Below are 25,976 nucleotides of genomic sequence, written 5' to 3' on the forward strand. Positions count from 1 at the left end.
AATTTAAAGGGAAAAGATAGATGTTCCCTTTGATACATATCTACAGCATTTTTTCTTGTAAAAATGCCTTTTTCTTACTAAAAAAAAATCAAGAACCCAATCCAAATCAAGACTTAAAAGAAAGCAGTGGCTTGGTGACTTCTGAAAAGGTCAAAAACAAATTGGCCTTTTTTTCCAAATCACTAAAATTGAATCCAAACCAAATTTAAGACTGTACAAAGCTTCAAAGGAGTGCTGTGCCTTGACAGAGCTTCAAGCAAAGCACTGATATAAAATTGATTTCTAATAGCGAAGTGACACATTGCTTCACTTCATGATGCTTCTGGGATTTCTACTAGCACATGCTTAATGTATATGTATAGGTAGTCCTCGTTTAACTACCCTAATTGGGACCAGAAACTTAGTTGTTAAGCGATGCAGTTGTAAGCCGAAAAACTACTTGACCGCACTGCTTAGCAATGGCAGTTCCGGCAGTCCCAGTTGCCATCATTGAACAAGGACTGCGTGGGTTGTTAAGCAATGACCTCACATGACTGACTTCCAACTTCCTGCCAGCTTCCCCATTGACTTTGTGGGAAGCCGGCAGGAAAGGTCGTAAATCACAATCTTGTGACTGTGGGACGCTGCAGTGGCCATAAGTACACGTTGTAACTACCACTTGTTCAGTGCCATTGTAAGTTCAAAAGGTTGCTGAATGAGTGGTCATTAGACAAAGACCACCTGTACAGAAGCTTCTTCTGGCCACTAGAACTGTCAAGAGATTTTGAGGAAACCATTGTGATGAGGAGAATCACAGAGACTCTTCATCTTAATGAGAAGAATTGGAGTGATTTTTCTGGATGAATCCAAGTGTTCATGCACAGACCTACTAAACTAAGTCCCATAGGCAAATGTTGCTTCTGATGAGGCATAATTTGTCTAAATAGAATTCATTTGAAGCTGCTTCTTCTGAAATACTGTGAATCCTCCCATGAAAGTAAAACATGGAACTATTTCTGAATCTTAAACTAATGTTAATAATAATCTGAATACAACATCTGAAATGGGGGGGGGGTTATCACTGATTCACTGATCACATGATTAGGCAGCAGGTAGAGACCCATTCTTTAGCAAATAGCTCTGTCAGATCAAATCTTTATTATGGTAATAGACCAGCATAAACTGTTCTGTATAAGCCAGAACTTAGAACAGAAAATAGGCAATTGGGAATTCATTACTAAGGTGAGTAAAAGGGAAGACAGGGAAATGCATAAGAATGACATTATTTTAATAATAAGGGAAATATTTTCATAGGAGCGATCCAATCTGGGTGATGAACCTAAATACCCTCATACAGAAAGTGAATAACTTTTGCTTGTGAACTATTTGATTAATAGAAACACAGAAAGATCATTTTGTGAAAGGTGTGTAGACTGCATGGTGACTTATCTGAATGATAAGGTTGTAGACAGTATGCATCAACTAGAGAGGTGTCTGGATAGTGCTGGGAAAGAGGGATGGGTTGTCATTCCTATTGGCATCAGTGACCCTGAAAAATGTAATCAGCCAGTTCTAGAAGCCAAATTTATGTTCCTGGGTAGATGAAATCCAGGACTGCCAGAATTGTGTCTTACACTATCTATTCCATGTGTAGGGCCACCTTGACAAACAAGGGTCAAGGGTACTAATAGATGTATGAGATGTTGGTATCAAGTAGAGGAATTTATGTATGTTAAGTACTAAGGAAGTTTCCAAGGCAAGTCAAACCTGTATAAATGAAATTGCCTCCACCTGAACTAAAATGGACACAGGGTGCTGGCACATAACTTCAGAAAGAATGTACAGCAGTTTTTAAATTGTTGGAAAGTTGACAGATGTTGCAGACTATCCAGTGCTACAAGGGCTTGTTCCAAAAGGGTGTGAAAAGGCAAGGTATATTGGCATTGGCATGTGGATGAATGTCCAGTAGAAAACCACCAGGCTAAGGAAGGTTAAGGAAGGCAGGGTAGGAGTGAAGTCAAAGCAAGCTAGCAACACCAAAGTTCAACACCAAAGCTGGGTTGAAAATGGGTGGTGAAGTGCTGGAGTGACTTGGGGCCATTCACTGTAGCAGTTTTCAAAATATAGGCAATTTTTACCACAGAAATAGAAGCTCTCAGTCTTCTAGGAGATTGAAAGATAAGTATTCCAATGGCAATAAAGAAAAAAAAATCCAGTATACCAATGGAAAGAGAGAAAGAGAGAGAGAGAGAGATTTTGCTACTGAGTAATGCTGTACATATGTAAAATTGTGTTCAATAAATAAAGTGGGAAATGCCATTACATTGTTCTTCATGTACATTATTTGACCAGCACGCATGAAGATCCATTGACAGTGCACATTTTATGTGAGGAAAAGGGGTTTGGAGATTTACAATTCCCATTTTAAACTTGAAATAATACAGATTAAGAAGGTGTTTGTAGCCAGCTGGGTTTTGGAGACTAGAAAGGTTGGTGGACTGAGTTTTAATATTTATTCTTAAACAAAGATTGCATGTCAGCAAAAAGAAAAAAAACAATAAAAATAAGATTTCTCACAAAATATTCTCATCATTCTTGCAGTTGTTCCAGAGCTAAAACTTCTCTGTGGAGCTGATGTTTTGAAGACTTTTCAAACACCTAACCTCTGGAAAAAAGAACATATTACAGAAATAGTAGAAAGGTTTGGACTAGTCTGTATTAGTCGTGCTGGCCATGATCCTTCCCAGTACATCGCTAACTCGGAGCTTTTAAATACATGCCAGCATAATATCCACTTAGTAAAAGAGTGGGTTCAGAATGAAATCAGTTCTACGAGCATAAGGCATGCCTTGCGCAAAGGACGAAGTGTGAAATACTTGGTTCCAGACTCTGTTATTTCTTACATTAAGCAACACAATATATATACAGAAAGCAGTGAATGAAATAAAGGGATTTGCTGCAGCCCTTTAAACTGTTGGTGCTGTGCTTCGCCCCCAGCAATCACTGGTTCACTTTCTGTTAACTTCTTCAAAGAGACCAAGAGAGAAAGAGTATGTGTATGGTCTATTGGATGTCATCATTTGGAAGAAATTCACTAAATGGAAAATTTGCATATAACAATGTAAGCATTTCTAGAGGTTTGATTTAAAACTGAATTTGCCCACTTTCTGCAGTGTTGAAAACTATTTTACATACACAGTCAAAATTCATGACAAATGCTGTTCTTGTGTTGAAGTGAATGAATAAAGCCATTTTAACTTCCCCTGATTTCATCTGATTTTTTTTTAATCCATTCAATCATTTCCAATTCTCAGAGACTGCCTGTACAAGTCCCTGCAGTTTTCTTGGCAAGTTTTTTCAGAAGTGGTCTGCCATTGCCTGCTTCCTAGGGCTAAGAGAAAGTGACTGGCCCAAGGTCACCCAGCTGGCTTTGTGCCTAAGGTAGGACTAGAACTCATGGTCTCCTGGTTTCTAGTCTGATGCCTTAACCACTACACAACTGGCTCTCAAAGTCACCTGATTATAAAGTTTAAAATACTGGAGTCATGTATACACACTGGAAATGTGATTTTTTTTTTTAATGAAGCCTTGGGCTGATTGAAATGTGGTAAAGTTGTTTTAGAATTTGTTAATATAAAAAGTATTTTTACTTGGTTTTTGGGAAAAATCTGTTGTAACATCTTTAGTTAACATTTCAGTGTGAATTTTTTTAGACATCTTGAATTATTGCTCTAAACGTTTCATCATATCACAGTGCTATAATGCTTTTAATGCATCGATTTTAGTATTGTCAGCCATTGTCATGTTAGAGTAGAATAAACAATCCTGTTGTCAACACTAGATTTGCAAGGCTTACCTGATAACATCAGGATGCCATTCAGGCAAAATGTTGTCTCATGCCTGAAACTTGAATATATGCTCCAATAGTGAAAGTTGTGCTCCTCAGAGCCAATCAAAGATGTTGATTAGCTTGAGGACATATTGCCTTTCAATGGTGGAGTCGGTAAGTTATGGAGAAATCTGTCCTTGATGCTAACTCTGGTGTCAGCACAAACATTGTCTTAAGTAAGAAGGAACTGGCATTTCTTTTCAAGCAGCAAACATGCTTTTTATTGCTTTTTTCCTCCTCTCCTTTGACCTGCTGCTGAACAACAGGAAAATATTTACATAATCATTTTGAACCCCCTTATTATGAGAAGAAAAGAATATCAGTCAGAATTCTGAAGGATACATACTTTGCTATATGTCTGCAATCTTCTCGTGGCAGAATATAATTCAAGCTTGAAGAAATGTTGGCTTGTGTACAATTTATAAAAAATTATTTTGCATGCTACATGTTTCTGATAAAACATTTCTTTCCTCCAGAAACTAATTTCAATGCAGTTTCCTGTATTCTTTTTTAAGAAAGCCAGTCTGAGCTTTGTCATTCTCCAGTAACATTGTTTTTTGTTTTGAGGGTAAATAGAAAAAGTAAGAAAATGAATGAACATAGGATAAATAAATTTAGATTGCCTTTTCTAGGCAACTTTCAGATACACTCTACTAATAGCTAGTAGAAAGGACTTTGGCCACAGAGGCTTGGATTCACATTCTTCATCTATGAAGTTAATGGGTACATATTGATCTGAACATATTAGCTGATTCATGGGTACCATTCAGTTTCAATGTTGTCTCAAAGGCATTTCATTTAAGAAGTCAGATCAAATCACAGTATCTATATAGCTATTAAAATCAAATGATTCAAATGTTAGGTAAAGGGAATCAGAAATTCAATAAACTGTTTTGATAACCCAGCTCATATATAGCAAGCGATCACATAACTACAACATAGTTAAACAGCAAACGTTCAACAGGAAAGTGAACATTTATGTTTTAAAAAAGCTAAACCTAATCTGCTTCAATTTAATACTCATTTTGCTTTGTTTTTACATTGCTTTGGAATGCTATCCTAGTAAAATCTGAAAAACTCTGAATTAAATGAATCAAACTCAAAAGACAGTCTTCAAGACTGAGTTTGGAATGAGTACATGAAATAAACAACACATGATTTACCCTGGCATCATTAGTAGAACCTGGATTATAACACTTTTCAAAGATCCTTTTATTTAGGGGCATAGTAAGAAATATCCTGAATTAGCTAATCCAACTAATTTAATCTTGAATTCATGTTACACTGAAAAGTATTTGTTCTGCAGTAAGATCGCTAAATTTCTCTGCTGTATTTCCAAGTGATGTGAAGACTTTACAGTCTAATGCGATTCCTTTCAAGCAACAGCATATTGTTGAATAATGCAGTACAACGTGTATTTTTTTTTTCTTCACTTGCTTACTTGCACTGGAGTTAATGGGTTTCTGTGAAGTACTGCTTATTTCTCAGCCTGAAAAGACTTCACATTCTCTTGGCTGAAAACGTGTTCTGATTAATAAAATTCTCACTTCTGCTAGAGATGCTGGATGTTAGTCCAATAATACAAGGCTGAATGAGTAATGTCTGGCACATTTTCAGCCATCTATTAACTAGCTAGTTAATATCACCTGCCAATTCCCATCACTAAGGAATTATTGCATTAAGCATGGCTTGGAGAACAAATTTAGTTATTCATAAAGGAATGTACAATTCCTTTTTAGTGGCATAACTTGTGTAACTCTTTGTGCAGTTGGAAACCAGTTTTTAAAGGCTGTAAGTTGGCATCATCCCTATCAGCTCAAATAGAATGCCCACTCCAAACAGTGGGTAGAACTTACCAGTATCATTAAAAGCCATCTTCTTTGTTTAGTTGTTTGAAAGCAAAGAACTAATATGGTTAAAATCTCTGTACAGATAATCAGTGACCTTACAGCTGTCCTGTGGAAGGGCAGTGACCTATTCTATTGAAATCAAACCACCCTGCAAGCTAAAATGTTCAGCTTTGTGGGAGAACTTAAAAGTAACATTTCAATGCTAATCAGCTTAAAGGGACTAGCTTAACTGCACTGCTAGAGGAGCAGATAAAAGAAACTAGAGTTCAAACTTGCTTCTAGAAAAGGCACTGAGCTGGATGGTGCAGAATTAAGACACTAGTCAAAGGCTTTGATTTCTAACTGGAAATAAAACAGGAGTAATGCCTGCAGATTTCAATGGTTATTGGAAAATGCTCAGCAATGAGAATTTTGAGGAATATTTGAAAGCTCTAGGTGAGATTTTTTTTCTTTTTTCATTTTAGCCTTGGGATGAATTACACAATTTCAATAGATGTGCATTTTGCATGAAAATACTCTTAGCAGCTAGTTTCTTTATTAATATTGTTTTTCTGACTAAATAGGAATTGAAGCAACTCAGAAAGAAATAAAATCCAGAAGTTACAAAGTACAAACTGCAATATCCAGATGAATTATCAAAAATTTATTCTAGGATGAGTACTATACGTGGCATAAGGTATAAAACTTAATGCTTTGAAAGGGTGGGTTTTAAACTATAAGAAGGTAATTTTTCATACATTTAAACCCTAAATTTCCACAGGTTAAAGAGTAAGTAACCAGATCTGGGTTAGAAAACTCTGGATGTCCACTAGTCAGCAGAGAACCAGTTTTCTCTATCTTCATCTAGAGGTTGTCTGGATTTTTGCAGACCACATGTGGTAATTTTATTTTAAAAGGAGGTATGAACAATTATTAACCTATATTGAATTTCAGATTTAAACAGCAGCACAGTTTTCAGTGTTTCCCCAAATTTTGTATAATTAATTTTACAAATTGTTCTAGCCTCTCTCTTTTTTTTCCAGATGTAAATATTGCAGTGAGAAAAATAGCCAGTATGCTCAGACCTGACAAAGAGATCATTCAGGATGGAAACCATATGATCATTAAAACTCTAAGCAGTTTTAAAAACTACATCATGGATTTTGAGATAGGGAAGGAATTTGAAGAGGATTTAACAGGGGTGGATGATCGCAAATGTATGGTAAGATTTAGAACGTTACTCCTGTAGGACTAAATTATTAGCTTAAAAATCCTGCTTCTTTATGGTCACTGGTTTTATGGCAAGACTTTTCTCATACTCCTGCTTTGGTGTTCAACAACTTTTTTTAGCCAAAAAGTTCAGTACAATATTTATTTTCAAAAAAGCAGGCAGCTGAATTTTTACAGTTGTATAACATTCAGCAGTAAGCCCTACTGAATGCAGTGGGCCTTACTTTCAGGTAAATGGGTACAAACTATATTTTTTCATTAAGGCTAGAATTCTATGAATATATTTCTGCATGGAAATCTTGATGATTAAAGATAGATCCATATACACTGAACTGCACTGTAAACAAAAATCATTGATTTATCAGTTAGGTTGATAAATTTACAAAACTAGTTTCTAGGCATATTTTGGTTATTACTCTTTATAAAACAGTTCTTCACTCAGGTATATTTATTCATTGGAATGGGATTACTGGTAGAGTAGAAACACTTGTCTTAAACTGAGTGACAGCAACAGGGCATTTATTGCTTTTCTTTTTATTTTTTGCTAATGATTCTGGATAAGCCAAGAATGAATGCACATTGCCTTGAAAAGATATTTATAACAGAAACATCAACTTTAACAGAATTGGACATTTCGGTCTTCTTCCTTTTGATGGAGAAACAGTAATGTGACTTTGATAAGAAATAATATTAATTAGCAGCCCAGGCTTGCCAAATCAAAGCCTAAAATATTGCTGTTTTGTTAGTCTCAAACACAGGTCAAGGGATTTCCAGCTGCAAAAAGCTGTTTAGATGGGGAAAGCTTTACAAATGGAAGAGAAACAACAAACATTTTAAGTGAGCACTGCTCCATTCTACACTTAAGACAAAAGATTCTTATTACAGAAGGTGAAAAGATGTGTGTGCATTTTGTTTTGACACTAGGCAATACTGCTTACATACACTAGGCTGTCAAAACAGAACGTAACATGGAAAGAAATTGAGTGACAGGTTCTTGGTTTTAAATAGTGCTAATATTTCCTTCATAAATAGCTTAAAATCGATTTATAGATTTTAGTATAGTACAGTACTATACTAAAGTATAGTATAGTATAGTATAAATGTATGAAGAGAAGATACTGTGTCAGTCTGAAGAATCCATCTATAAGTATGGCTTCTTCCATAAAAACAGGAGCTGTCACTGATAAGCACCCCCATTCTCTGGAAATGTGTCTTACAAATTTTCTGATTTATTGGAAGTAAATTGCAAGTATCTCCCCTTTTCTCTGAAATCCCAAAGCAGGTTATATCTTTATGTCCACAACAACAGTTCTATGAGGTAAGTTGGGCTGAAAGAAAGTAAGTGGCCCAAAGTCATTCAGGGGGCTTCCATGGCTGAGGGAGAATTTGAAACAGGGCTTCCGTAATTATAATCAGTTCTTAGCCACTATATTATACTGGTTTGCCTGCCAAATTGTAATTGATTAATCCACTTTTTTATTTTGGTTCAGTTGTTATGATTGGTTGTTACGATTTTCATTCTTACTTTCTGCATCTTTCCATTATGGCAGGTTTGTCACAAATGAGTCAGTTTTGGAATCACTAGAGGAAATGCACCAAGTCACAAATGAAATAAAGAAGCCTCAGTGAGAAACAAAAATTGCGTTTACGTGCATTTGGTTATGGCATAGCATTTTTATTTCAGGTTAATTTCCCTGAAATCATCCCCACAATTTGCAATTCTAAAGAGTGCTAATTTGAGCCTCAGTATATTATACTGGTTTGCCAGTACAATCATCAATCCTAATTTCCAACCTGGAAAGCTGTGGTTTGTGTGGATAGAAGTTAATTTATCAGTATATTTATTCGAACTTCACAATTACCAAATTGTTCAGTGCTAAGATTTACCATCTCAGCCTTTCTGCAGTCTCAAGAAAGCATTCTTGATATTCCAGTTCATATTTGCTAATAGCAAAAGCTACATTTTCATGAACTTTACTGAAAACTGCATCAAAATTATCTATATTCTTCCTGCTCAATGCATATCTTATTTAATATGGTAGTCAAACCATTTACTTAATTGTTGGTTCCCATGCTACTTGTCACACTTTTAAAAATAAAATAGGGATACAGATCACTATAAATAAATAAGACAGCAACAAACAGGTAGAAGTGCAGACAGTGATGATCATGTCAAGGCCTGAAAGTTGATATAAATTTTTTTTGTCTTCTGCCCAAAATCAGAAATAAATAAATAAAATAAAATAAAAAACAGCAACCAGGAAGGCTCCAAACTTAGGATCTAGCTATATGCCTAAGTAGGCATAAGGTGACTGAAAAAAAGGCTTTGCAATGTTTTCATTCAATCAACGGTGAACTTGTTATACAAAGACAACACCTAGGATTCAGCTTGCCACAAATCCTGAGAAAAAGCAGTCTGGTAAATCTACCAAAGATGTAATCAGCTTGTTTTTTAGTTGGAGACATTCAAGCTCTTTTCTTGTAGTAATGCAGTTAGGTCCTAAAAAAATTAGACCTACTGACTTAGATCTATTCTTAAGCCAATTATTTAAACAAAAAAGCAATATTATGTAACTGTGTCCATAGACATTTATGAGAAATCAGATTTGGAGAAGATGAATTAGAAGAAAATTTACTATTGTAGAAAATGAACAAAAAATAAAGCAAGAACATGAAATAGGCTTGGTAACTACCCTATTATTTTTTCTTCTTTCTGGTCTGAAATGTCTGGCCATATAAACAAGTAATTGAGAAAGGATGGTAGAAGTGAAAAGGGAGAATGAGAAAGTGAAAGTGGGAGAATGAAGGTGGCAGTTCAGTGATGAAGTACATTGTGAAATGAGACCTTACAATATACTGGGAAGCAGATGAAAAATAAGGATAAAGACTGTAGTACCCCAAGGAATTGGTCCTGGTCTTGTTTCTGTCTTCACTGAGAAGCTTCTGGAAAGAATCCTCTGTCTTCAGAACACAAATGAGTTGAGGGCTAACATGAGGTTGTGATAGTTGCACCATTAACATTATGGAAGGATGAAATAGTTATGCTGCCACAGGCATTGACGAATGATAACAAAAAAATCTGCAATGTGACTGCAATGCAGTCACCATGGCACAGTGACTGCAGTCTGGGCCTTAGGATGATGGGCAGTAGTTGACATTAGTGAGAGAGATCATGCTGCCATTACATATAATTTAAATCCATCAGCTTCAGAGGAGGAATGGAGTAGCCAGCAATAGTACAGGAGAGTAGTACGGGAGCTGATCAATAGACCTGCCATAGTTTGCTCCAGCTGAAAGTTGGATGCTGTGGAGGTTACTGCTGAAGGTTGTTACTGCTGCTGAGAATAAGACTGTCCAGAAGATTAGGGGAGAGGTAATGACAACTGAACTGATGATTTTCAAATTGTGCCCTTGAGCAAACAAAGAAGATCCTCCCTGTAGTGAGAGAACAGGAGGGCTGGGGATAGAGTTTCAATGAAGCCACAGTTCTTTCAGTGGGCTAGGGAAGCTCTTTTGCTGGATATTTTTACTGAGTGATGACTCAGGATTACACTGGGCTGAGCTAGTCAATGGCTTGAGTTGGTTAGAAGACAGTTAATTTGGTAGGGTTAATATGCATGGGAATGTTTGTAATAGAGTATAATTGCATGAATGAGACTAAGCTGTGATGGTGGGAGTGCCCTGCCAGCACATCGTTGCTAATGAGTGGTCTAATAAGTGGTGGACTGGACCATGTTGGGATGTCAGTAGAACTGGGCCAGGATTGGTTTTCTGGGATGCTGTGATGGAAGCTGCTGTTGACACTGTTGAGAGTGATATGGTGTGGGCCAGGAGAAAAGGGAATCCAGATAGTAGTGCAGCTTCCTCTTAAGCTAGTTATCCCTGTTCTGGGCCTCAGTAGTTGAAATCATCCCATGCCTTAATTCCTTTTGTTACTATTTCTTACTCCTTTTTTGTGTTTTGCATAATTTATTTATTTTTTTATTTTCTATCCCACCTTTATTATTTTTATAAATAATTCAAGGCGGCGAACATACCTAATAGTCCTTCCTCCTCCTATTTTCCCCACAACAGCAACCCTGTGAGGTGAGTTGGGCTGAGTGTGTGTGACTGGCCCAAGGTCACCCAGCCGGCTTTCATGCCTAAGGTGGGACTAGAATTCACAGTCTCCTGGTTACTAGCCTGGTGCCTACCCCAAAAGGGAGTAGCATGACAGGCACTTATGTATGTATAAGTTATCTCTGTGATAAGTTTTTATGTGCCCAATTATATGTTTATCACCTGAACTGGTTAGGTCACCTGCTACTACTGTGTGCTCTGAACATGTTCACTGGTTGATGTAGTAGGTAGACTTGGAGAACTAGTTGCCAAAGGAATAAGACTCATGTCTTCAACTATTTGTATCTCAAACTCAGTCCAAAAATCAAAGTAGAAGTTAGACTGCAGTAAACTTTTCAAAGGATATTGCCTTCACCTAGCTTCATAGATTATATATTTTGTGATGACATCATACATGACTACATTATCATACAAAGTCTATGTATAAGGATATTATATTGACTTAAATAAAGTCCCAAAGAAGTGTTCATGCACCTGAGATTAGGTGGCTCTTGGAAGGAATCTGTTTTCCATAACACTGCTTTGTTCCTGCCCCTCTGTGACCCACTGACAAATTTTCCTCTGTTTGGCTAAGGGACTGTAATCATGAATTCATTAATAGTAGAGAACCTGGTTTGTGTATCAGTGGTGAAAACTGCTCTTTTAACTTGCTCCTAAAACCTCAGGCACATTTCAAAATTCCTGCTGTCGTCTGAAATAAAAAAATGAGGAAAATGTTAGTACTTTTCTCTTTCATGATTTCTCATTTTAATTCTTTAATTCTGTAGCATCTTTTAAATTTACTCTTTATATCTGCTATTTAAATCATTTGAAACTGACTGTTCAGAATTGAACCATAGCAAGAAAACCTTTTTTTTTTTTTGGTCTGTGTTTATGTGTGTGTGGTCAAATATTCTCCTCTAAAACCTGGGGGCATGACTGCCAAAACTTGGCATCGTGGTTTCCATCTATACCAAACAAGCCTTGGTGCAGTTCAAAAAACAAAGACCAAATAACCTTAGGAGAAAAAGCAGTGAATTCTGCTACCGCCAAGAGGCATGAGGTAGCCTTGCTCTTTTGCATTACCATCCTCTTCTTCATGGCTCTCCCCCCTCCCTGAAACAGTGACTACTGCCCTCAACTTCCTGGCATAGGCAGAGGTGCCACACAGCTGTGGGAAGAGAATAAGATTGCTGAAAACTTGGTAAGGAAAGTTTTCCTTTCTGGCTCTAATGTGCAGTGGGTGGATTTTAAGTATGCATAAACAATAATGCAATTTGTTTATAGTTACTAATACATACACAGGGTAAATCATTAAGTATTCTACATAAATTAAATGACAGTGGGCTTAAAAATTGATCCCTGCCCGTGCTCACACCAGCTAAGCACTATAATCTGGCACTTTATCCTTTTCAAGGCTGCACAGTAAGCATTCCACATTTTAAAAGTGCCTGAACTCTTTCATTAGAATACTGAAAAGCAATTTATGCAAAGCATAAAGAGCAAAGGAGAATGCCATTTACTGAAATGGTTGATTTGAAACTCTTCCATGAAGTACACAGCCTTGCATACAATTTTATTTCATGCATTTGTCTTATAATTAATTATTTCCTTCGCTATTAAATGAGCTTTCTATACTCCCATCTTTCTGAGTATTGATCCTTTATCAGTGATTGCAGCTTAGCTCTTCCATTGGTTCCTTGCTGACTCAAAAAGAAGAAGTAATTTTCAAGTTTAAGATTGTAGTTCTATAAGGCAACAATTTGCCCTTTTGTCCTAAGCTTGGAAAATTCAATAACCATCTATGCTACTGACAGTATTATGTGTACAATGCATTATATATATTCCGTATTTTCCTCTCTTTTTGTGTAATTTGCAACCACTGGGCCATATTGAAACAACCAAATCTACCATGTTTATACAAAAATATCTGGCAGCTCTTCACTCTAGTTAAATTAGTAATTTTTAGAGATATAGCTATATATGATGCTGTCCAGATAGCAAAAGTGGTATGGAAGATTTTCCTTTTATTAGATCCCTACAATCTTAGGATAAGTAAAAAAAATAGAAGCAATCCAATCAATGCAGGCAGCCACATTAAAGGGAATGGAATAATACATTGTTTGGTACACTCTCCCTATTTTTCTTAATTTTCCTTATTTCAGTCATTAGAATTATAATGCCTACATTCTGAGTCACATTAAATTACCTACTCCAATCTTTTTGAAACAACTGATGTCTTCTCACATCCTTTATAAACCTCTTTTCTAAACACCATTGTCAGTATAAAATTGCACTTTTTGATCACTGATTTAACACAACTTCTGTACCCCATTTATTCACCAGAACTGAAGAAACTGATCTCAGTCCTCAAGATCAGGAATCAGTTTCCTGGATGTAGTTAGTTGGCAACTGTGATGCTAAATGAGCTGTCAGACTGATCCAACAAGGCTCTTGTAAGGAAATTCTTACAGTAAGGAAATTCCTACTGTAAAAAAATTCTTACAGTATTTCCCTCACTTCATGTTCTGTCTGCTTCTGGAAAGTATTCAGGATGAAATAAGCCAAACTTAAAAATTGCCAGCCCCAAAAGTTGTTTTGAATATCTCATAACGTACCATCATAATGTTTAAATTTCATACGGTAAAGATGGTCTATTTAGGGGGAAAACATGATTGGTAAGAATTGACCACACTGTCTTGGATTCAGCTGCATTCAAAGAGTACTACCAAGGAGAAAACCACACCCCACCAACACTGGCAGGGCAAGCTACTGTATATAAACAGGGAACAAACCCCACACTCATTAGCACTGATGACGTTACATAGTCAGGTAATGAAACATCTGCAAGCAAACAACCAAACTCAGCACCAAGGACTCCACAAACAGTCCTATATTCAATGGTTGCTCCACTCCTGAGAAACTCCTTTTCTGCTGTAGATCCACCAGAACATTTTCCAGATATACATTGTAAACATTTTCCAGAATATAGCACAAAACCAAATAATAAAGCAAATCACTAAATATAATGAAATAATATACTTACTTACATTTTGCTTTTTTGCTAAATAAGTTTATTGCCATAAACATGAGTGAGGATTGTATCCTAGAATCTGCCTGTTAACAAATCACTGGTATTTTAGTAGAGTTTTGGAGGGGAAAATTGACTCTGCTGTCAGTTTTCAGAATCTTTCAGTCTGCCTTGGGCCTACATGCTATGATTCAGGAAAAATTGTGCCATAATGCTAGGAAATATGAAGTAATTGTTTGCATGCCAATTCCCCCAATCATGTTGTAGTTCAGATTATAATCTAGTCCTTTTCCTGTGTTTTGGACTACATATAGGGGAAGTCACACTATTTCAGGATTATAACTCGTTGAGGTATATTTACTTGTCCATTGAATAAGAGACTCATTTACAGTATAACATCCAAGTAGTAAATTGGAATATGTTTATATTAATGAACATAAATCAAATGTAGTTACTAGGTCATGAGTTAACGCAGAGACTGGAAACATTTTCTAGTTATCATTATATACTCTTAGTCATAAGTCACATAAATGCAAAGGTTGGGGTTTTGTTTTTTTGTTGTTTTAGATTGTAAGAACTTCAGTGTGATTTTGGACAGAAAGATGAAGACAAAAGAAGACATTGTTGACCTTGTATGGAAGCAAAAACTATCTATCAATGTCTAGAAGATGTTATACTGAAGTGAAATTATCATATTTAGAGACAGTCAGTCATTAAAGGCTAGATATTTGTGTTCAGCTACTCAACAGAAGTGGGTTGTTAATTTTACAGTAGAGATGTGTGTTTCACATATTCAATTCAAATATTATTTGATCAAATCACTGCACTGAATTGAATTTCCAAATCAATTTATTGAATTGATTTAACAATTTGATTGCCTTCTGCACGGGTACCAAACCGATTTTTCCTAATCAAGTTAGTGAAGCAAATTGCTTCAGTTTTTCAATTAGACTTATTTTCACAGGTCTACTTAAGTTTCATTTCCTACTGATAGGATTTCTTGTTGGATAAGATTGTAGACTGGTCTGCTGCATGGGCCCAGTACAATACGGTTCCTGTGCCATTCTTATATTCATGTACATATTAACAAAGGAACCTTTGTACCTTAATTAGGAGGTTTAATAGGAGTCAGAATTTTTTTATAGGCTGGTAAATTGGCATCTCTTGTGGGACATTCCTCAAGTTCTTCTATTTAATGCTGTTACTAGGAAACAGGGTAAAAAATGGAGATTATAGTGAGTCTCATGTCAAATTCATGCCCCTTGGCAGTGACGTATTCAGAACAAATGTTTGCCATATCAGCTTTCAGTGATACTGTACCTGCCTCAGAGAATCTAACTTTTATTCTAGAAAGGAAGAATGACTGTTCTGTCTCCTCCACACCAAATGTAGGGCTCCTTTGATGCAGCAACCTGTAATGTGATACACTATAAATCCTGTATCAAGGTTCTCTTGAGGACAACATTATTGCCAGCAACTGTGGAACTCTAAAGTTGTTGCAGATGAAGAGCTCATAGCTATATGGAAGGGATGAGCAGGCAGACATGGTATAAAACCAATTAAGAAGCAGTCATATAGGCCATTCCTTTACTAGTGATTTATAGCATTGTCATAACATCATCCTGCCATTGCTGAAGTGTCAGAAAGCCTGTTCTCATTGCTGTTATTTTAGTACAACAATGGTTGGATGTTTCTAGAAGACACTGTAGATTGGTAGTGGGCTTTGGGGAAAGTTGCTATGTAAAAGAGCAAAAGGAAGAGATGGCAACCACCAATGCATGTTTGGCCAATACAGAGTAAAACTTGTTAAAGGTCAGTGGTTATTGACAAATATTTTTTTTCATTAAGCTGTATTTTAGTCAGAAGTGAAATATTTTTAGTGGCCCTGCATATCATTGTAGATACTTGGTCAGAGAATAGAGTATCAATAAAATGTGGAATGCTTTATAAAGGTTCCAAAGGATTTTGCATATAGATCATAAGGGCAAAATACATTGTCTTCTAATAAAACAATTACTTTGATGACTACCTCAGTAAGCTGCAAAGATCAATATTCTTGATCTTATGTATTTCTACACTGCTTGGCCCAGGCACAACACACTGAGGAAATACAAATAATCTAAATAACAGCTTTGTTTTGTTTTTTACTAATTGCCACAATTTAATAAATCTACAGTGAAAGCAATATCATAACTAGTGTAATTTGCATTTATTGTTGAATCTAATTTGCCTGGGGCTGATGCTCTCCAGCATACATAAACTAGTGACAATTTGCTTAATAGCAGGAACCCTAATGAAGCTGTATTACCTTTAATAGAAAGAGTGTTTCTTCTAAGAGGACTTAGAGCAGTCTTCCCAAATTGCTGCTCTCAAGATATTCTAGGACTACGATCTCCAGAATTCTCATGTGGTGAATCATGGATTTTGTAGTCTGTTATATCTAGAGGGCACTAAGCTGAAGATCTGCAGGGTACATTGATTACACTGCTTTTCTTAGTAGATGAGCAAAACAAGGGAATCATTGGCATTAAAAGCAAAATGTAGGAAAAGTTCCATTGTAATGCTCATTGGTGTCCTGACTAGGGGTAAATATCCATAGAAATAAGCCAATTTATTTCACAGGTTGGATAGTGCAACACTTAGCAGCTACATTCTTGTTGTAAGTTATATGCACTTGTTCTCTCTCTGCCTGACAGGAACTGCTAACTTAATTCCAATGTCCAGCCATCCAGTTAGAGATGGGAAAGACTCATGAATTTTATTTATTTTTCTGTACCAGCACATAATAGTAGCAAATATGAATCCAATACACATTTTTAAAAAGGAAAAATATGTTTCAAGTTGAGACCAGTTTCTGGTAATTTTAATGGATATGTCATATATGCTCAGATATAAATTCTCTTAAGTTCAACAGAACTCTTTCCAATTACATGTTTTTATAATCACCACGTCAGAATCTAAAAGGTTCTCTGAAAGCATTAAGGAAAGGAATATGGCTGTCCAGATGTTGCTGGAGCATCTCTTTTCATTGATCATGCTGTTAAGGTCGCTTGGAGTTGTAGTTCTTCAACATCTGGAGAGCCTCAATCCATTAAAACAATAAAAGACAGATTTCATTTAGCAGCTTAAAGATATTCAGATAACTATTATTAAAGTATTGTTAGTGAAGGAATCCTTCTGTTTGTCCTTCCCCAAACTTTTAGAATAGAAGTTGCCAAAGAAACATCTCTGAAGAGCTCCTAATTGATATGTATATTCAAATAGGATATTGAATTATTTAAAGATGTAGATTCTACAGAGTGCAGTTTTAAAGGACAGGATTCTGGTTGTTAAGAATTACCTCAGTGACTGCAGGAAGAGTCAAAGAATGTATGATGCTTTCTGCTTTTCATCCAGTTACATGTATGAAGTTCTGAAGTTACATTCTTCAGACTTCCGTATTTCCAAAGGTTTTAAAATAACTGTAAACTAGTGAATCTAAATCACCAGAAGTATAAAAAGAATTAATGTTTCAAAGAATGTGTGTATGTGCTTCCCAGCCTTTACCTCACCCAGCTGTGCCTCTCTCCAGGTTATTGCAGGTCTCATTAACTTGTCTGTCTCATACATCCTTAGCATCCTCATGGTAGAAATTATAGGCCTTGTTACATACAGTCCATTGCAGTTGAACCAGGAAGACATACCATGAAACTGATTTATGCTCCACAATAGTTGAAAACAACTGGACTCTGAATTCCCTAGAAGTGCCAAAGCAATGTGGGTTATAGATAATCCACAGAGATGCATTACTACTATGCTCATAACTTGTAATGATTTGGAATTTTGGTAAAACTCAGTAGAAATATATTCCTTGTAAAAAAAAGTGGGAAAAGCACAAAGAAATGTGCTAATCACACTTTAAGAATATGCAAGATTCTTCTTAACACAAATCTCTTTACAATTTTACATTCCCATGGGTGTAAGGTTGTAAGAAAGCTAGGCAGAAAACATTACAAGTGTTAGTGTATGAGCAGGTGAAAAGAAATTATAGTGAACCATGTCAAGATTTCTACAATTTCTGACTCATCTGACCTTAGTAGACAATGTGTTCATTTTCTAGTTTCTTTTTTACATGTTGTTTCAGATGGAAGTATAGAAACAAAACATCAGGTACAATCTAAGGTGAGAACTAATGTTAATTTTAACATAGGTCTGGGTAACCTGCCCAGAATGATTGTTATAGACCCTGGAAAGCACTGCAAGATCATGCTGCTAAAATTTATTGTCAAATTGCCAATTTTTAGTAGCACCTTTTATTCTTTTTCTTTAAAAAAAAGCACCTTTAAAATAAGTGATTGAGCTTCCAAAAGGCTTAATATTTTACTGAAATGTATACATGAAACAATCAGACTTCTAAGAGGCAGAGAAGGAATAGAGTTAAGAGGAAAAATATAGTACTGAAAACTTGGGTGTATGAATTCTTTCTAGAAATCAAGTTTTGGGCAATGATATTAGTTTGAGTTGCAGACAATGATATGATATATTTTAATGTAGGTTGAATACTATTCAGTTGAGATCCATATAACTAGGTTAAGTCCTCTCCCTGACCTACAGTATGGCCCGTCCATTCTTACAATGGAAGATTTCTAAATTATTACATTTCCCCTTATTAAATAAAAAGTGAACCTAAAACCTATTTCCTAATAAGAATGTGCAGAGGTTACACACATTTCATTCAATATTAGCTTTTCATCACTCACAAAACCTACACTATATCAAGTTTCTTAAGTTTTCTGTGAGTATCTTTGCAGCCTTTGCTGTCTTCTGGTATCGTGCTGTTTTGAAGATGTTTCTATTCTTCTGGCATTGCAGGTGAATCAGGTATTTAAGAGCCATCCTGAAGTATTTTGTGGTAAATTGCCTAAGAGGACATTAGACATCTTTTGAGGATCCCAACACTTACGTCAGTAGTGCTCTCCTTAATCTGTCTAAACTGAGTAAGACTGTAATACAACCATGGGCATGCACAGATAGGAAGATGACAGGAAAATGACCAGTCATGGTAACATCATGATACAAGAATAACTGATGCAAGTCCATAAGTCTGCAGTGCTATGACATCATGAAACATTTCATCACCTGCCCCCTTGCAGTTGTATAACTGTTATAACTCTTTGTTTAATAGCGTTCTGGCATTAGAGCTATGGCTACTCAGATAAGCAAGATATCCAGGTTTCAATTCTGGAAGCTCACAGCCCACAGGTCAAAACACTCTGTTTCGTTTAATGGATTCCCTTTTCTTTGTACTTTTATTTTCAATTCCTAGAAACAATGCATCAGCTATGGGTAATGTGTAACATATATTGTGGCTTATTAACAAATGTGCTGGGAATAGCTGCTGTCTAGATGTGTGCTATGGTAAATGGAGCTCCATCGTACCTTGCTTTTTTCAACAGATAGTTTACTGTTTGATTTGACATTTCTCTAAGGCCATTGGATTGCGGGAAACATAGATTTGATGGGGAACAATGCAAACTCTCCTCCCTGGTAAAATAGCTGAACTCCACTCAAGAATACAGAGGCCCATTATTACTAACAGCTACTTGAAGAATGTCATGCCTTCAAGCCAACAGTCATTGATGTACTTATAGTATTATAGAAAGGCCAGAATTCGTAATATAAATTAAAATAGTTCACAACTATTAGGCATAACTTGGATTTAAAAAAAAAAATCAGCATTGATCCTCTCGTTTACCCTTCATGGAACTGAATGAAGGTCCAGGGGCTCAGGCTGCTGGCAGATTCATATATAAACAGATGGAACAATATGCCACCATTTGGCAGTATACTGACTGAACCATGGCTAGATTGTGAAATCTTGTGTTTGCTTCTAATATTTTTTCAGTGCCTAAGTAACCCTCATGAATCTTGGGCAATATGACACATCCCAGGCTCTGGAATCACTGCTTAGCTTGTCCTTAAAAAGGAACCTCTCAACCACAGTAAACCCATCTCTTCATTTATCAAGACACTCAACATGGGTCTCATGCCAACATTTTGACAATTTATTTGCATAGTAATTGCAAAGAATCAACAGCTGTCTCATGCTTGATTTGTAATACTCTCCTATCTGCAATAGAGTGGGCCTGCACAATCATATCAGCGTAGATCTGTACTTCAGCTTTCAAATTGTCTCACCATACACAGAAATTTTCATGAATACTGTATGAGAGAGGGTTTTCTCTTCTTAGGCTCTCAGGCCATGAAATATGCTCCCCAGGGAGGGGTGTTGGGCTCACATGCTTCCAATATTTAGGAAAATCATTTTCCAAATGCATTTCATTTGCCAAGCATTTAATGTTAACTGATACTAATTTTTATTTTATCTGTATTTTTGTTATTTGTTATGTTCTATTTTGTACATTGCCTTGAATGTTTACTTTAGCAGAAAGGCAGGGTATGCACTTAATGATTAATAATATTTTATGTATTATTTATAGTTTTATTGTATTTTAAATATTTTACCTTTATTGTAAACACCCAGCTCCCTCCTCTGGGGAGGAGATGGGCGGTGGCAAAATTTCATGAATAAATAGATAGATAGATAGATAGATAAATAAATAAATAAATAAATAAATAGTAATAAATGTGATCAATGGTTGATGGTTTCAGTCTCCATTTCAGACTAGTCTATGGTGCTTTCTGCAGAGCATCTCAAAATTACTGTTTTCTTGTCCACTTCAATGGACAAATCAAGTATAAATTTTAACATTTTCAGAAATTAAATTGAGGGTGAGACATCATGTCAGTGACTACAATTTCCTTTCCATCAAGGGAACTTTTGCCACCTGAAATATAATTTGCTTTAATCCTAGATTGGCAGTTCTCGCTGCTGGAAAGCATCAGATCATGTTCTGCTCTGGTTTTGCCACTTGGAAAATTGATACTCTTAAGCTCATCCCCTCAGCCTGATTCCTATAAGAAGAATAGAGAATGCTACTTTTTAAATATTTCCCCCTATTGTTAAGATAGAAAGCTCAGAGAGATGCATGCTCTGTGGCAGAGAGTGTAATTAATTTGTCCTTTTGGATCACAAACAATGGGATTGGTTCAATTAACATATGCACACTTTGATAAAAATGGACTTTTATGAAATATTTGGAGGATTCCAAACAGAATTATTTCCTTCAATTCCAGATTTCATTGCCCCTGACATTGCAAAGAATCCTATACATAATTAGTGCATTTGTTGTGCCCCACCCCCAAACACAAATCCTGCTAGAAGTCCTTGGATTGTAAGATAATACTCAAACATTTCATCCATCTTTTGCATGTATTTGAAAATAATATGGCTTTCAAACATTTTCATTTGTTCTTGACATGCCCTATTTCTCAAGCTTTTCATTATTGCACTGTCATCTGCAAAGTGAACATTATTTTATTTGCAATAATTACTCCAGTACAAGTTTTCCCACATCATGCAGAAAAGGAAGATAATTTAACTTCATCATTTTTGTCCTCAGCCCCAACAGCATCAGTTGTCAAGGTTCTCCAACCATGACTCAATGGTATGTCGCTAAACTCTTTACACGGCTAAACTCTTTCCCTAAGCTAAGTCTCTGCAGAAGTCTCCCAGGCTCAATGCAGCTGGATAAGAATTGTTATTGCAAACTAGAGTGAAGCTATACAGAACAGTTGATTGTCCACTGCTGGTATAAGGGTGTAAGTGCCTCTTGTGCTCAGAGTTATTCAAGTCCGTAGCATTTTCTTCCCACAAATTAACAGACTCTTTGTGTGCTGTTTGGTGGCCTTGAAGCTGAGTGGCTGTTGTGTGTTTGCATAGCTGCCCACTCTAGCCTGAAAACCACTGGCTCTCAGCTTGCTTCTCACAGCAGCAACAAATTAAAAACATTACCTGAATTTCCTCCAGGATTTTGAAATATTCCCTACAACTGGGAGAATGTGAAGCTGAAATGGGAGAAAAGATGGGTCTTGTAAATAGAACTTTGGCATTCTTGTCAAACCCTGCAGCTTTGTCTGCTCAATGTTCTACAAACTGAATGAGAATAAACATTTCTGTACCAACTTTCATGTTCTCCATTTCTGATGCCCTATATTCATTTGGGTTCCAAACACCAAGGAAAAGCAGCAACATTTATTTATTGTACACTACATGTTATTCTATGAGAACACATAGAATCAGGTTTGATCCATATTTAATGTATTTATTTTACAAGGCTTATAAACCACTCGAATGGAAGCCAACTCTGAGTGGCATACCATGCCCAACTTAATTCCTATTCAAATAAAGAACTGAAGTTTGGCTGGACTGATTCCTCATTGTTCTTGCGTTGGGCCTGACATCAATCTTGCCAGACTCAATCCACTCTACTCTAACCTAATGGAAATAACCTGGGGGGCTCTAGGGTGGGACTACTCTGAATCTCTTTGTCTTCCCATGTTCTATCTCTGGGCTATGGCGTTTCTTGCCCTGCCCCTCCCCTTTGGAATGTGCTCCCTCCTTCCTGACAACCAGCTGCATTACTGTAGTCTATCACATCAGTAAATCAATTAACCCCTCAGATCAAACTGGGAGAAGCCATCCAGGGGCAATTTTATTTTACTTAATTAAGTCATAGGCCGCCATCTCATATACATGACTCTGGGTGACTAACAAAACAGAGTAAAAACAACAAAAAAAAACCAAACTTAAGAGAAATAGCAGAAAAATAGCAGCCAAGAACACTCATACACACTCAAACTAACCATGAATACTAGCCCATCATTGCTCCCCTATTTCATCAGGCAGCTAAGGCCTCAGGAGACCTGCCAACATAGCTTCAAGAAACTCTCTGAGTGCCCTCTGGAAACTGAGTAGATCTGTTACTCCTGAGGGTGGACTGATCAAATAGATTCAACTTCTCTGAAGAAACTGATGGGACTGGTTTACTCAATAGCAATTAGGAAGTGATCTGACCATGACAAAGAACAGCTGTTAAGTTCCTTACCCTCAGAATTGGGTCGTGGCTGCCCTGAAACAAAACTGGATGACACGTGTTGCCTCCAATGTGGCTGGGTCTGGATGGCCTTGGACTGGTCCCTGGTTGTTATGGTGACTATGCACCTTTACCTTTTATCCTGCTTCCTAGAGTTTATCCCCATTTTTTCATTCTACTGTTATGTGAAAGAGAGTAACTAAGGTATATTAATAATTACAGGATGAGCAATTGCAGCTTTTTCTATATGCAAGTTGTAAGGAGGAAGATAAACAAATGTGTATTGAATTATTTACCAAAATGCACATCACTGTATAAAGAACTGTGGATCTTCAAGTTTGAGGGTAACAAAGAAGGTCACACTTCATTAATGAAATAGATGTACCCCAGATTTTCACCTTAGATTACACAGATGTGTTTGCTTTTTGTTTACGATCTCTTTATTCAAGTAATGGATTAATTATTATTTTGTGTGGTTAAGACAGGTTTAATGGTCTGTTTAAAAATTAGGCTGCATTGTCTGTAATATAATCTCATTGGCAATATAATCTATGTTTGTGTGTTTTCTTGTCATGTTATCCTCCCTTTTGAGCTTCCTTTTTGATATATTAAAGCAAACAAATGGGCGGGGGGGTTGATTTCAATAATCACTTTGTCTGGCAACAGCTAAAGATGATCTTAGCATATCATAGATCCAATCTTGTGTGGGAATTGGTGAAAAGGTATGCGTGACAGAGACAGGGATGCACATGCACAAAGCATATATTATAGCTACTGTTGATTTTCTATCACGTCAGCTGGCTTGGAGTGTATGGTTTATGATTTGTTAAAGATAATACTCAAGTGGCTAGAAGAATGATAATATCCAGAGCAGAAGTAGAGAATCTTTGGCTCTCCAGATATTACCCAAGCCAGCATAAACATGCTGAAAAATGTTGGCAATTGGATCATATCTGGTCCAAGTGATAATGCAATAGGTAGCACCACCAGGAAAGCATAAAGTGACTAGAAGGATTCTGAGAACAGTTTCCTATCAAAGAACATACTGAGCATCCTGACTACGATAAGTCTGATGTAGATGTTTCACTCCCAGATAATATTTTGTTTTCTAAAGTAACATGCTCTAACAAAAGGGGAGCCCGTACGCTTATAGTTTAGAAATTAGGCAAGTTGGGCAATTTTCAAGAGAGGTATTATCTCCAGGGTGAACACATGTCATCTTCTAGGGAATTCTCTGAGCCTGCTGTGGGTTTAGCTATCCTTGCCTATTCTTTTCTCATAGACAGTTTTTACTCCCTCCTATTGTCAATGCTGAGGGCCATGGGAAATGCTTACAATCATAACTTTTAAACTCAATGTTTATTTTAAGAGATGGAAGACAGCAGGGAAGATTTAGTATGTTTCATGCCCAATTGGAAATGGAACCAGCAATATTAATTTTAGAAGTTATGAAGCTAAATTACATTTTAAATAAAATGTACATCTTTGGGCTAGGAGTCTCTAAGCAAAAAAATTCTAGTTAGCAAAAAATAATGAAGTTCTTTAGGTATTAGTTTTGCTCTCCCAGAGTAAATCCCAATAGGGTTCTTTCTGATTATAGCTTCTTGAAATGGGTATTGTGAAAGAAAAAGAAAGAAAGAAAGGGGAGGAAGGAAGGAAGGAAGGAAGGAAGGAAGGAAGGAAGGAAGGAAGGAAGGAAGGAAGGAAGGACTTTTGTTTAACCACATTTAATCATAAATGCCAATGTTTTTGAATTAATTAATACATTTGAATCACATCACAATATTACATTACTTTTCCAAGGTATTTGGGTCCTTTCAAATGGCTTTTCTATCTTCTGTTTTCATACTTAAATTAAATGTACAAAGTATATATTTCATCACAGTGATGAACATTTTGCACAGCTATGGGCAGAGCTACAGATCACCTTGAAAATACGAACTTTGTAGTTGGGCAACACCGTTACTGAGCTCAACCAAAATGATGCAACCTTTGGAGTTCTACAGCAGATATTTGAATTCCATCTTGGATATCTGCTTTTATTTCTTCCTACTTCCCCATTTCTTACTTTACTGCTATTATGCCTAAGGAAGAGTTTAGATAACTAGAACACTTTCATGTGTGTCATTTTGTCAGAGAAAGGTATTTGCGAGTGACAGAATTTAGATTTTTTTTAATGGGCCAACGCAGCTACAGTTTGTGTGCTTTTTATGTATTTTAAGGAATGGGTTTGAATACAATTAAGGGGCAGAGGAGCACTTGATTTCTCAAATGTATGTGAAGGCACTACTGTAAATGGGGAAAATGCAAGTAACAATTCCATGGAGGGTGCAGAGTATCAAAATGGTATAATCAGAGGATGGGGCATAAGTTTAATACCTAAACTGGCCCATAAACTTACAGAGGATTGGGAACTCTTTCATTTCCCCTAACATAGTTTTGCTGTAACACTCCAATTCTAAAACTGTTTACTGTGAAACAACCCCCACCTATACCCAAAAAATACGTATGATTAGGATTGCAACCGTGACACACTGGTACCTTCTATCTCTCTTAGCTAAGCACTACAAGCTTTACAAGCACTACAACTATTTTTATTAGTCTGCACGTGGTAAAGCTGTCAAAAGATAACAATTACTTGAGGTGCACTTTTTCTTGGTGAATCCTTGTGTATGTAGCCTCATGCAATGAAATTTTATATTCACCAGAATATCACAGTAAACACAGTCTCTGGTCATATGGAAGTATATAAACATGAAAACTTTGCCATGAAGAACTTTATGGAGAAAAGTAATCTGAGGCTTTTTTAAAAAGTACGTATCAGTGATAGCTGGGTATGTCTAACTATAATGTTTGTACTTTTTTTATCTATGAAAATAAGCCAATGCAAGAACTATCTAAGTTGTCTGGTCAGTTGGACAAAGTAGAAGCTAACATCTTTGTGA

The 25,976-nt window shown here is 36.4% G+C and overlaps 2 protein-coding genes across 3 annotated transcripts in view; both read left to right on the top strand.

Moving 5' to 3' along the window:
• Nucleotides 1–3,240, top strand: part of NMNAT3 (nicotinamide nucleotide adenylyltransferase 3) — a 43,903-nt gene extending 40,663 nt beyond the window's left edge. For both annotated transcript variants that reach the window (XM_063306711.1, XM_063306712.1), the window contains exon 5: nucleotides 2,581–3,240. In XM_063306711.1, coding sequence (XP_063162781.1) covers nucleotides 2,581–2,921 — 341 coding nt within the window. In that variant the 3' untranslated portion in view covers nucleotides 2,922–3,240. The remainder of the gene's footprint in view (nucleotides 1–2,580) is intronic.
• Nucleotides 3,241–6,080: 2,840 nt separating this feature from the next.
• The window catches only part of RBP1 (retinol binding protein 1), a 30,660-nt gene continuing 10,764 nt past the window's right edge, over nucleotides 6,081–25,976 (top strand). The window contains exons 1-2 of the mRNA XM_063306113.1: nucleotides 6,081–6,153; nucleotides 6,741–6,919. Coding sequence (XP_063162183.1) covers nucleotides 6,081–6,153; nucleotides 6,741–6,919 — 252 coding nt within the window. The remainder of the gene's footprint in view (nucleotides 6,154–6,740; nucleotides 6,920–25,976) is intronic.

The sequence above is a fragment of the Candoia aspera genome, chromosome 6 (assembly GCF_035149785.1).
Source record: "Candoia aspera isolate rCanAsp1 chromosome 6, rCanAsp1.hap2, whole genome shotgun sequence".
Taxonomy (NCBI): domain Eukaryota; kingdom Metazoa; phylum Chordata; class Lepidosauria; order Squamata; family Boidae; genus Candoia; species Candoia aspera.